Below are 13023 nucleotides of genomic sequence, written 5' to 3'. Positions count from 1 at the left end.
TAAAAGTTTAGTATTAGAAATATACTTTTTTTCCCCAGAAAAATAATCTTTAGTAAGATAGTAGTTTGTTTGGCTACCCCCGTGGCTGAGTGGTTAAGTTTGTGTGCTTCAGTGGCTCAGAATTTTGCTGGTTTGGATCCTGGGCGCAGACATGGCACCACTCATCAGGCCATGCTGAGGTGGCATCCCACATAGCAGAACCAGAAGGACCTAAAACTAGAATATACAGCTGTGTACTGGGGGGCTTTGGGGAGTAAAAGAAGAGAAAAGAAGATTGGCAACAGATGTTAGCTCAGGTGCCAATCTTAAAAAAAAGAAAAGGTAATAGTTTGTATCTATTAATAGTGGTCCCATTTCCTAAAAGTGTGTAAGAAAATGTGACATTTTCCTTCTTTTGTGTGGACTTTATTCTGCTTTCTGAGTGCAAATGAAACTAGCTCACCAACTTTTACAACTTTTAATTGTAGAGAAGTTGACAAGTGAGATTCAGAGTCGGGAAAATAAATGCATGGCTATGTACAAGAAGCTGAGCAGGTGGCCAGAGTGCAATGCCCTTTCCCGGCGCCTCTTACTGAAAAAGTGAGTAGATGCTTCTTGGTCTGTGAGACTGTGGTGGGGCTTTCAGTTGTCACTATTGATTTTTTTCTTGTCTAAGTCTTTTGAGATTTCTGGGCATAAAGTCAAATCTTTTAGTAGTGTGTTCTGGATATTTTTTAGTTTTTGATGAGCTTTCATCTTTCATTAAAGAGACATAACAGTACTTATGCCACCAGGGTGCTGAGTATTGGGTCTTCAGAATGAATGCTGAAAATCGTTAATTTTTTGAATTGGTCAAATTCAATATTGGTCTAAGAGAAAGATCCCACCTCCTCCCAACTTAGGCAGTGCCAATGTGGGGAGTTTTCTGTTAAGAAAATTAGTTTTCGAATCCTGGTCATTTTATTGAAGGAAAGAATAAATAGTCTCGTAAAAGTTTTTTACTTTGAAAATGCCTCTGGAGCGTTGCTCTTTTAGGCTGCAGAGGAAACCCAGAGGGAAGGATGGGCCCTCCCAGTAAAGACTAAAGTATGATTTAGAAAATAAGTTGAATATCATGGTTCCTAAGGCAGATTTGTCACAACTTGGGTTTAATTCTTTGTGCACCATTCAATCTGATTTTAGCTCAGATGACTGGCAGTTCTATCTGACCTATTTCGATTCTGTCTTTCGACTGATTGAAGAGGCCTGGACTCCTCCTGCTGAAGGTGAACAGTAAGTTGTCTTCTTTCTTGTATTACAACGACACTTTTTAATATGTTGTAGCAAAAGGATTTCATTGTCAGCCTAATTAAATTATTTTTTTCTGTCTCAATAAGGCATCCCTTTCAAAGCAAGATTTTTTTCCATTTTTAAAATTATAAAATAAATACATGTTCATTGTAAACATCTTAAATTAGTGTGGAAATGTATAATGTAGAAAGTGTTAGTTCCTAGTCATCTATCATCCCAGAAATAACGTTTTTTCTTTTTCCAGTTTTATTGAGATACAATTGACCCAGAAATAACTCTTGATAACAGTTTGGTGTCTTTTTTTGGGAAGATTGACCCCAAGCTAACATCTGTTGCCAGTCTTCTGTTTTTTTCTTCTTTTCCCCAAAGCCCCCCAGTACATAGTTGTATATATTCTAGTTGTGGGTCCTTCTAGTTCTGCTAGGTAGGATGCCGCCTCAACATGGCTTGATGAGCGGTGCTAGGTCTGCACCCAGGATCCAAACCCGGCGAAACCCCCGACCAAGGAAGCGCAGTGTGCAACTTAAGCACTCAGGCCTATGGCCGGGCCCCAGCTTGGTGTCTTTTCTTCCAGGTTTATTTCTGTCCATGTCATAGCATATTTATTCTTATTTAACATAAGACTGGGATCATATTAGACATAATGGTTTGCAACTTGTTATTTTCCATCTTAAAATATGTCTTGGGCATCTTTCTGTATATGGTGCATAAAGATCTCTTTCATTCTTTTTAGTGATTTAAGAGAGGTCCATTTTAGAGATGTGCCATAATTCATTTAACCTGTCCCCTGTAGGTAGACACTTTTTTTTTGGCTATTATAGACAGTGCTCCAATAACCATAAATGAGATCTTTTAAAAAAGTGAATACAGAAATAGGATTTAAGATACCAATTAGATGTGTGATGCTCACTTTATAATGTTGACTAAATCATCTAATTCTTCTTAGCCTTATTTTTCAAGTAATAAAATTTACTTATATGTTTTATTAGGAAATATTTTATATACACAAAATTATCCATTTTTGTTGTTGTTGTGCTCAGGAAGATTTGCCTTGAGCTAACGTCTGTGCCCATCTTTCTCTATTTTGTATGTGGGTCACCGTCACAGTGTGGCTGACAAGTGGTGTAGATAGAGTTGGAGCAGTCACTCATCAATAATCAAGTACCACAATTAAGAGTAATCTTATGCCATGTTCTGTCAGAATATGCTTATAGCTCTCTTTTATTCCCATTTGTATTGTCTTATAATTATCAAAGTGCTTTTTCTTATTTTAAAATTTATTTCTTGAAATCCATGTGACCTGACTTTAAGTTTTAAGATGGACAAAAGATGCACAACATACGTTTTCATGTGTTTATATACAGTTCTTTGGAAGGAGAAGTACATTATTCTGCAGAAGAAGCTGTGAAGTTTATAGAAGATCGGATAACAGAAGAATCTAAAAGTTCCCGCCATCTCCGAGGACCACATCTAGCTAAACTGGAGCTGATTAGGCGTTTACGCCATCAAGGTTTTAATGATGAGTACAAACTGGGTAAGAAACTAGAATGGTGTTTGGGAACCCTGGAGAAGATACAGGGATGCCCTCATACTCAAGTGCAGTATTTATTATCTGAGGCAGACAATGACATAGTTGTGTTTGGGAAGCAAATATCTTCATACCCTGAAAATAACTAATGAATGGATCGCTTATAAAATTAGCCCTCAATCTTCTATTCAACTTGAGTTAAAATTAGCATCGTTCCCTACTCCTTCAGAGTCTTTGTAAGGCATTCTCTTGCTGACCCAACAATAATGTCAAAAATCAATTTCAAAGTAAAATAGTCAGTTTTGTAAAAGTTTCAGGATTTCATGAAGTAGATGAAAGATTTCTTGAAAATCTACTCCAAGCACTCACAAAACCACTGATGAAAGGACATCTGGCGGAGTTAGAGCAATTAAGAGTTGAAGAGAAAATTTCCAAGGATAACAACAAGATGGGAGAAAAGAATGATTTAGATATTAAAGCATTAAGATAGGCCTTCAGGAAATTTGATGAGTCTCTTAGATGTTTTTGTAGAATGGTTATTTTTTAGCTTACTGCACAAGAAGTGAAGAGTGTCAGAGTGTTGCTAGTTCACAGTGTTGTTTGAAAAATGGCACTCCCCCCACCAAAAGCAGTAATTCTTTGCTCATACTAAGAATTACCTTATAGTTTTAATTAGACCCCAAATTTTGTTAAGTTTAAAACAATAAGCTTTCTTAGTTTTTCAGTTTTGTTTTTTTAAAATAAAGCTCCAAAGAAGCCCCCCCCATCATTTTGGAAAATTGGTTCTCATTAAACGTTGATGAACTTTAAGAGGTTTTTTTTTTTAGGGACTAGTTGTCTTGAGACAGTGAGCACTTCTAATATTTAAAACCTTTTCTAGAACACCTCTCACCTTTTTAATCATCTAATTAATATTCTTTGTAGCTCATTCTAAAATTAACTGTGGACTTCTCTCATTCCCTTTGTAGATTATTCACAAACAATTTTGAATTTCATTTTGACTTCTTTCTTTGGGTCTACCTCAATAACTTCAGTCTGTGTTAGTTCCAGATTTGCACATGAAAATTTTCACGTGACTGTCAACAAAATGGTGTTAAAATAGATTCCAAAGAATTGCTCTGTTTCCAAAGCTACATATAAAAGTATTTGGATTTTCTTTGACACTTGCTGTTCCATCTCCGCATCTTTCTCTTGTCTCTTACCAGCCCGCATCCTATCAGTTGGTGCCTTTATCTAGTCTCTACAACGGTTTTGTTTTACCAGACCAGTGAGTGATTACTAGTCTCTTTTGGATCATAGAGTCCTGTGAGAATCTGCTGAAAGCTGTAGACCTCTGTTTCCAGGAACATGTGAACAGGAATCAAGACCTAAAATCTTAGGGAAACCCTGGGTTAAAAAATCTCTGCTTCTTAAATTCAATTTGAGAGCATTTTATTTTTATTATTTTTATTTTCTGCTTTTAATTTGAGGAAAAACAAAATGAACTGGTAGCTTTCTGCATATCCAGGTTTCAGTTTTCCATAGTGAGTGACCTTGTTGGAGTTACTGGCCTGTGCCGCCTCCATTTATTTTCTCTTCTGTTGGTGTGCCTAATAACAGACATTGCTTTCCTTTAGTTAACATTTATTTAATACTTGTTAAGTAGTTCAGGAACTGCATATTTTTTAATGTTTGCGTATAAACTTAAGTATTAAACTTTAATAAAAACTTTTTCACTATTTAAACTCTAATTGAATGAAAAGCTTCACATTTCCTAAGTGTAATAAGAGGTAAACTGAGTTTGAAGATTCAATTCCTTTTAAAAGTATTTATTTTTAAATGGGCAAGCCATCTTGCATTCCTCATTGTCATTCTCATTCAAGCAAAGTTTTAATTTAATTGAAGTGTTTTTCAAATCAGACTTCTTAACTTAAATTATAAATTTCTTCAGTCCGTGAATAATTTAGTGATTTTTTTTTTTTTTTTAACTCAGGTGATCCAGAAGAATTAATGTTCCAGTATTTTAAAAAGTTTGGAGATAAACCTTGTTGTTTTACAGACCTCAAGGTGTTTGTTGACCTTTTGCCTGCTACACAGTGTACAAAAGTAAGTACAGTTCAGAATTCTGTTGGGTGCCTGTATTTACTGTAACCAGGTTAAGTGTTTGGATTTCCTTTCTAAAATTTGTGAGAGTGGTGAACATGAGGATACCAAGATGAGTGTGCTAGCAAGCCAAGTGTTCCCGGTGCTATCAGATTAAGGCATGATTTCTTGTTACATTAAGCCACAATGAGAATAAGCCCCCGGTGGGTAATTGGATTCTCCTATTTTGTTTTTATGTTGTTTTTTTTTTTTTGACATAATTGTAGATTTACATGCAGTTGTAGGAGAAATAATACAGAGAGCTCTGTTTACTCTTCACCTGTTTTGCTTCAGTGGTAACATCTTGCATAAATGTAGTATAATATCATAATTAGGAAATTGGTATTGATATAATACACTGAGCTTATTCAGATTTTAGCAGTTTTCCATGCATTCATTTATGTGTGTGTGTGGTGTGTTGTGTGTGTATTTAGTGCAGTATGTAGTACACATGGATTCACGTGTGTGCATCGCTACAGTCAAGATACAGAACACTTCCACCACGAGGATCCCATGTGCTACCCTTTTTTATCTACAGCCACCTCCCTGCACCTCCCCCTGTCCCCATTCCTCCCCTGCCACCTGCAGCTACTAATATGTTTTCTATGTCTATAATTTTGTTATTTTAATAATGTTATATAATGGAATCATACTACATGTAACCTTCCAAGATTGGCTTTTTTCACTCAGCATAATTCCCTGTAGATTCATTTGCGTTGTTGCATGTATCAATAGTTCATTCCTTTTTATTGCTGAATAAAATGGAATATGGAATGGATGTACCATGATTTCTTTAACCTGTTGAAGAACATCTGCGTGTTTCCAGTTTTTGGCTATTAGAAATATTGGCTGCTGTGAACCATGTGTGTGCATGTTTTTTGTGTGGACATAAGTCTTTATTTCTCTGAGAAAAATGCCTAGTAGTGCAGTTGCTCATTCTTACGGTAGCTACGTGTTTAGTTTTAGTTTTTTAAGAAATGGCCAAACTTTTCCATGGTGGCTGTACCTTTTAAATTCCTGTTAGCAGTGTGTGAGCGATCCAGTTTCTCTGCATCCTCCTCAGCATTTAGTGTTGTCACTATTTTTTATTTTAGGCATTCTGATAGGTGTGTAGTGATATTTCATTATGGTTTTAATGTGCATTTCCCTAATGGTTAATGATGTGAAACATCTTTTCGTGTGCTTATTTGCCATCTTATGTTCTCCTCAGTGAAATGTCTATGTCTTTTGCTCATTTTCTAGTTGATTTGTTTTTATTTATTTTTAATTATTTAATTTTTGCTGAGGAATATTAGTCCTGAGGTAACATCTGTCCCAGTCTTCTTCTACTTTATATGTGGGTACCTGCCACAGCATGGCTGAGAAGAGGTGTCATTCTGTGCCCAGGATCCGAACCTGTGAAGCTGGGTTGCTGAAGCAGAGCACTCTGAACCTAATTACTACGCTATGGGCCTGGACCCTGTTTTTATTTTTTACTGTTGAGTCTTGAGAGTTCTGTAGATATACTAGATACAAGTTCTTTGTTGGATATGTGGTTTCAAATATTTTCTCCCAGCCTCTACCTTGTCTTTTCATCCTCTTAACAGGATCCCTTGTAGAGCAAAGTTTTAAATTTTGATGAAGTCCAGTAGACTCTCCTTTTAATGTCTTGTCTCTGATTTGCTGGAAGCTATAACAGTTAATCATTAATTATGATTTATTCTTGCTGAGGCAATCTGAAACTCTAAGTCTTAGGGATTTAAAAAAATAAACATTAGTATTTTGGAATAATGTTAGATTATAGAAAAGTCATGAAGATAGTACAGAAAGTTATACTATACCCTTCACCCAGCTTCCCCTAATGTTAACATCTTAAGTTATGAGGTACATTTTTCAAAACTAAGAAACTGGCATTGCTGCATTACTGTTAACTAACCTCTAGGCTTTATTTGGATTTCTGCAGTTTTTCTATTAATGTCTTTTTTCATTCTGGGTTCTAATCAGGGTACCACATTGTAGTCAATTGTCATGTATTGGGAGTTTTTGATATGAATGAACAAATATAAATCAGTTACACACTGAGATGGAGAACCTTATCTTTAGACTTCTCCTCCATAGCAACATGTATTGGGTCAGATTTCTCACCCATTGATGGGAACTTTATACCGTGTTCCACATTAAAGGATTTTGGCATTTAGCCCAGAGTATCCTTGGTAAAGGGCAATTGGAGTATTCTACCACTTAGAAGAACAGTGTGCCTAAGGTAGGATAGAGCACCATATAAAGAAATCGTGGCATGTATACTGACTATGACTTTGCTTTACTCGTAAAAAACTCTGTGATTAGTGAAGATTGAAAGTCTTCTTGTCACTGGGCTGCCACCACCTGTTCTTCCAGAAAGCCTTCTGTCATCCCCATGTGGAGTGTATGAAGTGCATTGGGAGCACAGTAGAGATGACTTGAATATTTGTTTGGTGACCATATCTTCAGCCCACCAGGGCTTGACACTTTGGCAGTCTTGAGGCTACACATCTAGGGCAGATGGAACAGTGCATTCTCAAACTGGTAAGTAGCCAGTGGTCTCATTGGATTCTGCAATGACTGTCACTGTTCACTTTGGTTCAGTAAAGCTCTTCTTGGGATGCTGTCCTTACAGGGCTCAGGCCAACCTTTAGAAGTTTCTGGATAAATAGTAACATAGCCAGAAAAGAGGGTTCTGGGTTGTAGGAGGATTTGAAAGCATATGAGAGAGAAATGGTCAAGTGGAAGAGAGAGGTTTGGTCTGGTGAGGACAGAGTACTTCCTTTTTCATATTTGAAAAATGAAAAACTCTCTTGTAGAAGAGAGATGAGAATTGGGACCAGCAAGAAGTTGTTAGAGGGAATTCAGAGTTTGGCTCAGTGAGAAAAAAGATCTTTTTAGTAGTCAGAATTCTCTAAAAATACAGTATGTGAGTTTCATGTTACTGGAGAGATTTAAGCAGAATCTAGAACGATATGGGAGAGGTTCATTCAGTAAGTGTTTGTTGCGCATAATAAATGCTGAGCACTAAGACAGGGAATAGTCCATCATGTCTTACAGTGGTTACCGTCTCATAAGTTGAAGCATCGCATGATGGGGCTGCATTAGAGGAACACTTACATTGCCTTCAGCTGAGATGCGTAAAGGTTTGTTAATATGAATCTAGTAGCAGCAGCTCTACTTTATTGATATGTTTGAAAATCTTAGGTCATCTCCTGTGACCCCATATAGTGATGATCAATTGAGAGGAACCCTCTAGAAATGCTAGAATACTAGCAGTGATAAGGTAGTCATTGTTCTGTGAGACAAAGGATTTAAAGCTGTTGCAGTGAGTTTTGTAGTCCTTTGTAAGTTTTTCATTGGGAAGGGGTAATTTTGCTGCCACAACTTTTTAAATGTAGGATGACTTCAGTAGCTAAAAATCCTGCCGCTCAGCTGTGTGTTTGTCAGAGGACTGCATACTGTCCAAGTGAGGTTCAAGCTGAGAACTTTGTCCTAGTGAATTAGGAGCCAAATCTTTTAAAAATGGGACTAACCCCTAAAAGTGGGCCGTTGAATCCAGTTGTCCTGGAGTGGCTCACCCAGGGTGATGTTTTTATCTTTTGTTTCCTTTGCCTTGGGGTTTTAAGCTAAACAATAAAGTGATTCCAGTTTTCAAAGGGGGTTTTTTGCATAACAGTAGAACTGTACAGACTAGAATAAAGAATGAATGTGTTGTTTCATGACAACTTGTTTGGAAGATTCTTCTTTAGCTTTCACTAAAGAAGGCATTAATAATAAGCATAACTAATATAAAAAATGGCTTACAAGAATGAAAGAGCTGGCAGTTGAAACTATATAGGCATTTAATCACAAACATGAAGACTAGTGCTATAGTTTCTTTGTTACCAATGTGATTTGATTGCAATAATTAAAATTCATACAATTGTAGACGAATTGAAGCAAAATCATTACAGTTGTGAAACTGCACGATGAGTGGGATTTTATTGTAATTTAGTTTTTATTTGTATCAAAAAATTGCATGTATAAATTTGAAAAAGTCAGCTAATACTACAAGTCTTACATTGAAAGACAATAGCAGCTTTTGCCATCCTTACCCCTCCTTCTGGCTCTCTACTGGCAAATCACTTTCATCTCTTACCTGTTTCTTCTGTTATTTACCTCCATATTTCTAAATTAGAGGCTGGTATAGCTGTTTGTTTATTTTTACAGTTATAGTCTTCATCTATTGGTGTCCTACTGTGGAAGGTGATCATTTCGTTTATAACATCCCACTTCTCCCCTTACATACTCCGCCCCCGCCCCCCGTATACTTCAGTCATTATTCAGTATTTCTGTTTTTATGGCTGTAAGTATTCACAGCTGAGCCACTTCGTATATGGGGATTACCTTTCTTGCACAGCTTTCTTTCTTGGAGTTAATATGTTTCTGTTCGATTCATCCCCATCAGTCTGACAAAACCATAAAGATACAAGACTCCTCTTACTGTAGTCTAAAAGATGAGGTGATAGATCTGTTCCGTTCTCCCCTAAACCTCCCCTCACTCCTCACCTCAGAAATACTTTTCACAGGGCCTGTTTGCCACTGTCTCTATCTGGGCACTTAGACATTTGGCTGGTAGCATTCTGGGGTCTGGTTGGGAGGAGGAGGAGGTGGGTTGGGGCTCTCCTCACTGAATAAGCAAAGCTTTACTTTATCCCCATTTCCAGCTATGCCTGCTGTCCCTGAATCTACAGTGTCTCTGGTTCAGCTTCTGGTAGGAAAACTCCAGGCTTCTGCTGGATTTAGGAAGTCTGTCTGTGAACTTGGGGAGAGGTCTAACTTCCTTGACAGAATTTAGCAAATTCTCCTGTTTCAGTACCATTAGCACTTTATCCTTCAGAGATACCTGGTGCCCTTCTGAGTCTTCCAAGGTCCTGTTGCTGGAATAGGCTTGCTGCTTATTGGTATCCTCCTCGTTGCAGACTGTTAGATTTCAGCTTTCTTGGCCCCAACACAATACTTTGGTTATTACTTAGCACCTGTCCTTTTACTTTTTCTCTTTTGAAATCTTGTTCATGGTTTTTATTTGCTGTCATCTCTTCACATGCTCTTAATCCTTGGGGGTTGATTTCTTTTTTGTTGTTTATTGTCATTTTATTAGGATTTTGGAAATGAGTGAAAATAAGCCTGTTTTGAATAAATGTGGGACTGGAACTGGGGTTTTTTTGAATTCTTGCCAAATTTAAAGAACTAAAAACATTTTAATGCAAGATATTATCGTTAGGAGAAACTGGGTAAAGGGTACATGGGATCTCTGTGTTATTTCTTAGAATTGCATGTGAATCCACGATTATCTCAAAATGAAAACTTTAATTGAAAAAGCAGTTTAAGGCCACTGACGTGACATAACCATTCCTTTCAATGTGTAATGTTTCCTTAAAGAATTTATTTGTATATCGGTATAATTGTAGGTTAGTTGGGTTGGTTTGTAATCTGCTCTTTTCTACAGTCTTCCTGATTAAACTTTTTCATTGCTACATTATAAATTATGTTGAGGGGTTATAATTTATGAAACATTTTCACAATTCTTAGTCTTTTAGTGTGTATAATACATGGTATTGACAAAATACTTTTGGCCAGCAATGAATGAGTGTGCCAGTTTCACTGGAGTTTCACCAGCATTGTGTGCTGTTAGATATTTTTTTGTTTTAGCAATTTTAGCCAATAGAAAATGGTATACTAAAGGGGTTTTAATTTGCATTTTTTCTTGATGTCTTTTTCTAGACCATTTCAATATTTGTTGTGGCCTACTAAAGACTAGTTCTGTTTTGAGACCATTACTCCTTTTTTCTCACTTTGCAGTTTATTAATCAGTTGCTTGGAGTTGTTCCTTTGTCGACACCGACAGAAGATAAGCTGGCACTGCCTGCTGACATCAGAGCTCTGCAGCAGCATTTATGTGTGGTGCAGCTGACAAGGTTGCTTGGCTTGTACCACACTATGGATAAAAATCAGAAACTGAGTGTGGTTAGAGAACTGATGTTAAGGTACCAGCATGGACTGGAATTTGGTGAGCAACCTTTCAAAATGTGCAGTAGTTCCCTGATCTGCTAGGGCTCAGAAGTCACTTTTTTATTACTCATAGCATGCTGTTTTAATGAGTTCAGCAAAGAGAATATTTTGTCAAGTGGGACAAATAATAAAAAGTGCCAGGTAATAAAATGCAAAGCCTTTCTTAAGCTTAGAGTTTTCAATAATTATAATTGGCTTCCAGTTGTCCATATTCTTGCTGATCTGGGAGCTGACTCTTTATCATATTGGGGCGCATGTGAATTGCAGAGAATTTGTGATAATGGTTACATTTTCTGCTTATAGGCCATAATATTCTTAATATATAGTCTATGTAAGTGCACAAAAGGAATGTGGTACATTGTAAACTAAATATTTAGTTTAGAAGTAGATGATCTTCAGATTGCTAGATATATGTGATAAAATATAAATTGTCTGACTAGATGATATCAATATTTCTCTTAACTTTATTCTAAAATATTAGGTGAAGTAATGAGCATAGTATTGCTTTAGTTATACATGGTCCTTGACTTCTTTTCTTCACCTAAAACCTTCTTCCAAATCTTGCTGCTCTCCCTTTGGGACCATTTCAGATGTCACCTCTGTTCTGGAACCCCTCCTTCTGCTCCAGCAGAGTGTGGTCTCACTTTCTTTTGAATCCTTTGATTCATGGCTTATATTTTTCTTCTGGTGTTTACCCCATTCTTCTCATTTTCTTTTCCTCTTTTCTCTTCTCCCTCCTGTCACTTTCCTGCTTTAAAAAACTCCTTTGGGGCAGTAACAGTTGAATAAATGTTAAAATATAGATATGATTTTTTTCCCTATAGGGAAATCCTGTTTGAAAACCGAATTGCAATTTTCAGACTATTACTGTCTCCTTGCTGTCCATGTGCTCATTGATATATGGAGGGAAACAGGTAAGGAGCAGTGACTTCCATTTAACTTTACTCTTTGTTTTTATTGGTTATAGATCCTTAGACGAATCACATAACCCAAGAATTTGATCTATGCTTTTAGGTTTTTCTTCCTTGTGCTTCTCCAGGGTGCTTCTGGAAGAACAAGGCTCCAAGTGGCCCTCTCCCTGTAATCAGGATAATCTTAAATAAGTGGATATCTGTTCTGCTTTTAAATGTTTCTTAATAGTGAGTAATGACTGTAAACACCTATTACAAAGTTATAGTAATTAAATACGGAGAAACTGATTGAGAGATAGATGTGTAGGACCATGGAGCAGAAGAGCTCTTTATACTCACTTAAAAAATTTATATACAGAAAAATGCACTCTATTTGGAATATAGTTCTGATTAGCTCTTTTAAGACAAAAATATAATACATGGTAAAGAAAGCCTTGTGAGTCATTGAGCAAGAGAAGGATGATTCAGCAAATGGTATTGAGATTGCCTTTTCTTTAGGGCTCACCCGCTCACATTTTCTCTGATTAGCAGTTTTTGGGAAAAAATAACTTTAGGTACTTATTGCATATTATTCATAAAAATGACCTACAGAAGAAACAAAGGGCTGGGGAGACAGTGGTGTGCAAGATAGACACAACCTCTACCCTCACGGATCGTTTTACGGAGCGTTCAGTTTTGAAACTATCATCCTCATGCTTAAAATCCTTTAGAGGTGCCCTATTTTCCTGAGGGTAAAGGTCAACCTTTTTAGGATAGTTTACAGTGCTCTTTCTAATCCAGCTTCTCACTACATCTCCAGATTCTTACGTACTCATAGCCCTGAATCTACTTTTTTTTTTTTTGCTACTATCGTTGAACATCATGTTGCCTGTCTTTGAAATAACTTTCTTACCTCCTCCATCAGACTTTTATTCAATCAGTGTCTCTGACAAACCTGTCTTGATTTCACCCCTTCCTCATTGCAGATTTCATGTCCCTTCCTAACTTTTGTAGGACATTGTGTATACCCATGTGATAGTACTTGTTACACTGTATTGTAACAGATAGGGGTGAAATCCTTTTTCTCAGAGTATTTGCTCTCTTGAGCCCCAGATTTATGAGGTTGCATAGGACTGTAAAAGTCATCTTAATGTAAAAACC

General features: G+C 36.8%; 1 protein-coding gene across 3 annotated transcripts in view; it reads left to right on the top strand.

Annotated features, from left to right (window-relative positions):
• NAA25 (N-alpha-acetyltransferase 25, NatB auxiliary subunit) overlaps positions 1-13023 on the top strand; it is a 68015-nt gene that overhangs the window by 28219 nt on the left and 26773 nt on the right. For all 3 annotated transcript variants that reach the window (XM_046639648.1, XM_046639649.1, XM_046639650.1), the window contains 6 exons: positions 468-579; positions 1162-1251; positions 2634-2803; positions 4770-4882; positions 10763-10970; positions 11797-11886. In XM_046639648.1, coding sequence (XP_046495604.1) covers positions 468-579; positions 1162-1251; positions 2634-2803; positions 4770-4882; positions 10763-10970; positions 11797-11886 — 783 coding nt within the window. The remainder of the gene's footprint in view (positions 1-467; positions 580-1161; positions 1252-2633; positions 2804-4769; positions 4883-10762; positions 10971-11796; positions 11887-13023) is intronic.

The sequence above is a fragment of the Equus quagga genome, chromosome 15 (genome assembly GCF_021613505.1).
Source record: "Equus quagga isolate Etosha38 chromosome 15, UCLA_HA_Equagga_1.0, whole genome shotgun sequence".
NCBI classification, from domain to species: domain Eukaryota; kingdom Metazoa; phylum Chordata; class Mammalia; order Perissodactyla; family Equidae; genus Equus; species Equus quagga.
This window is presented reverse-complemented; position numbering and strand designations above follow the sequence as displayed.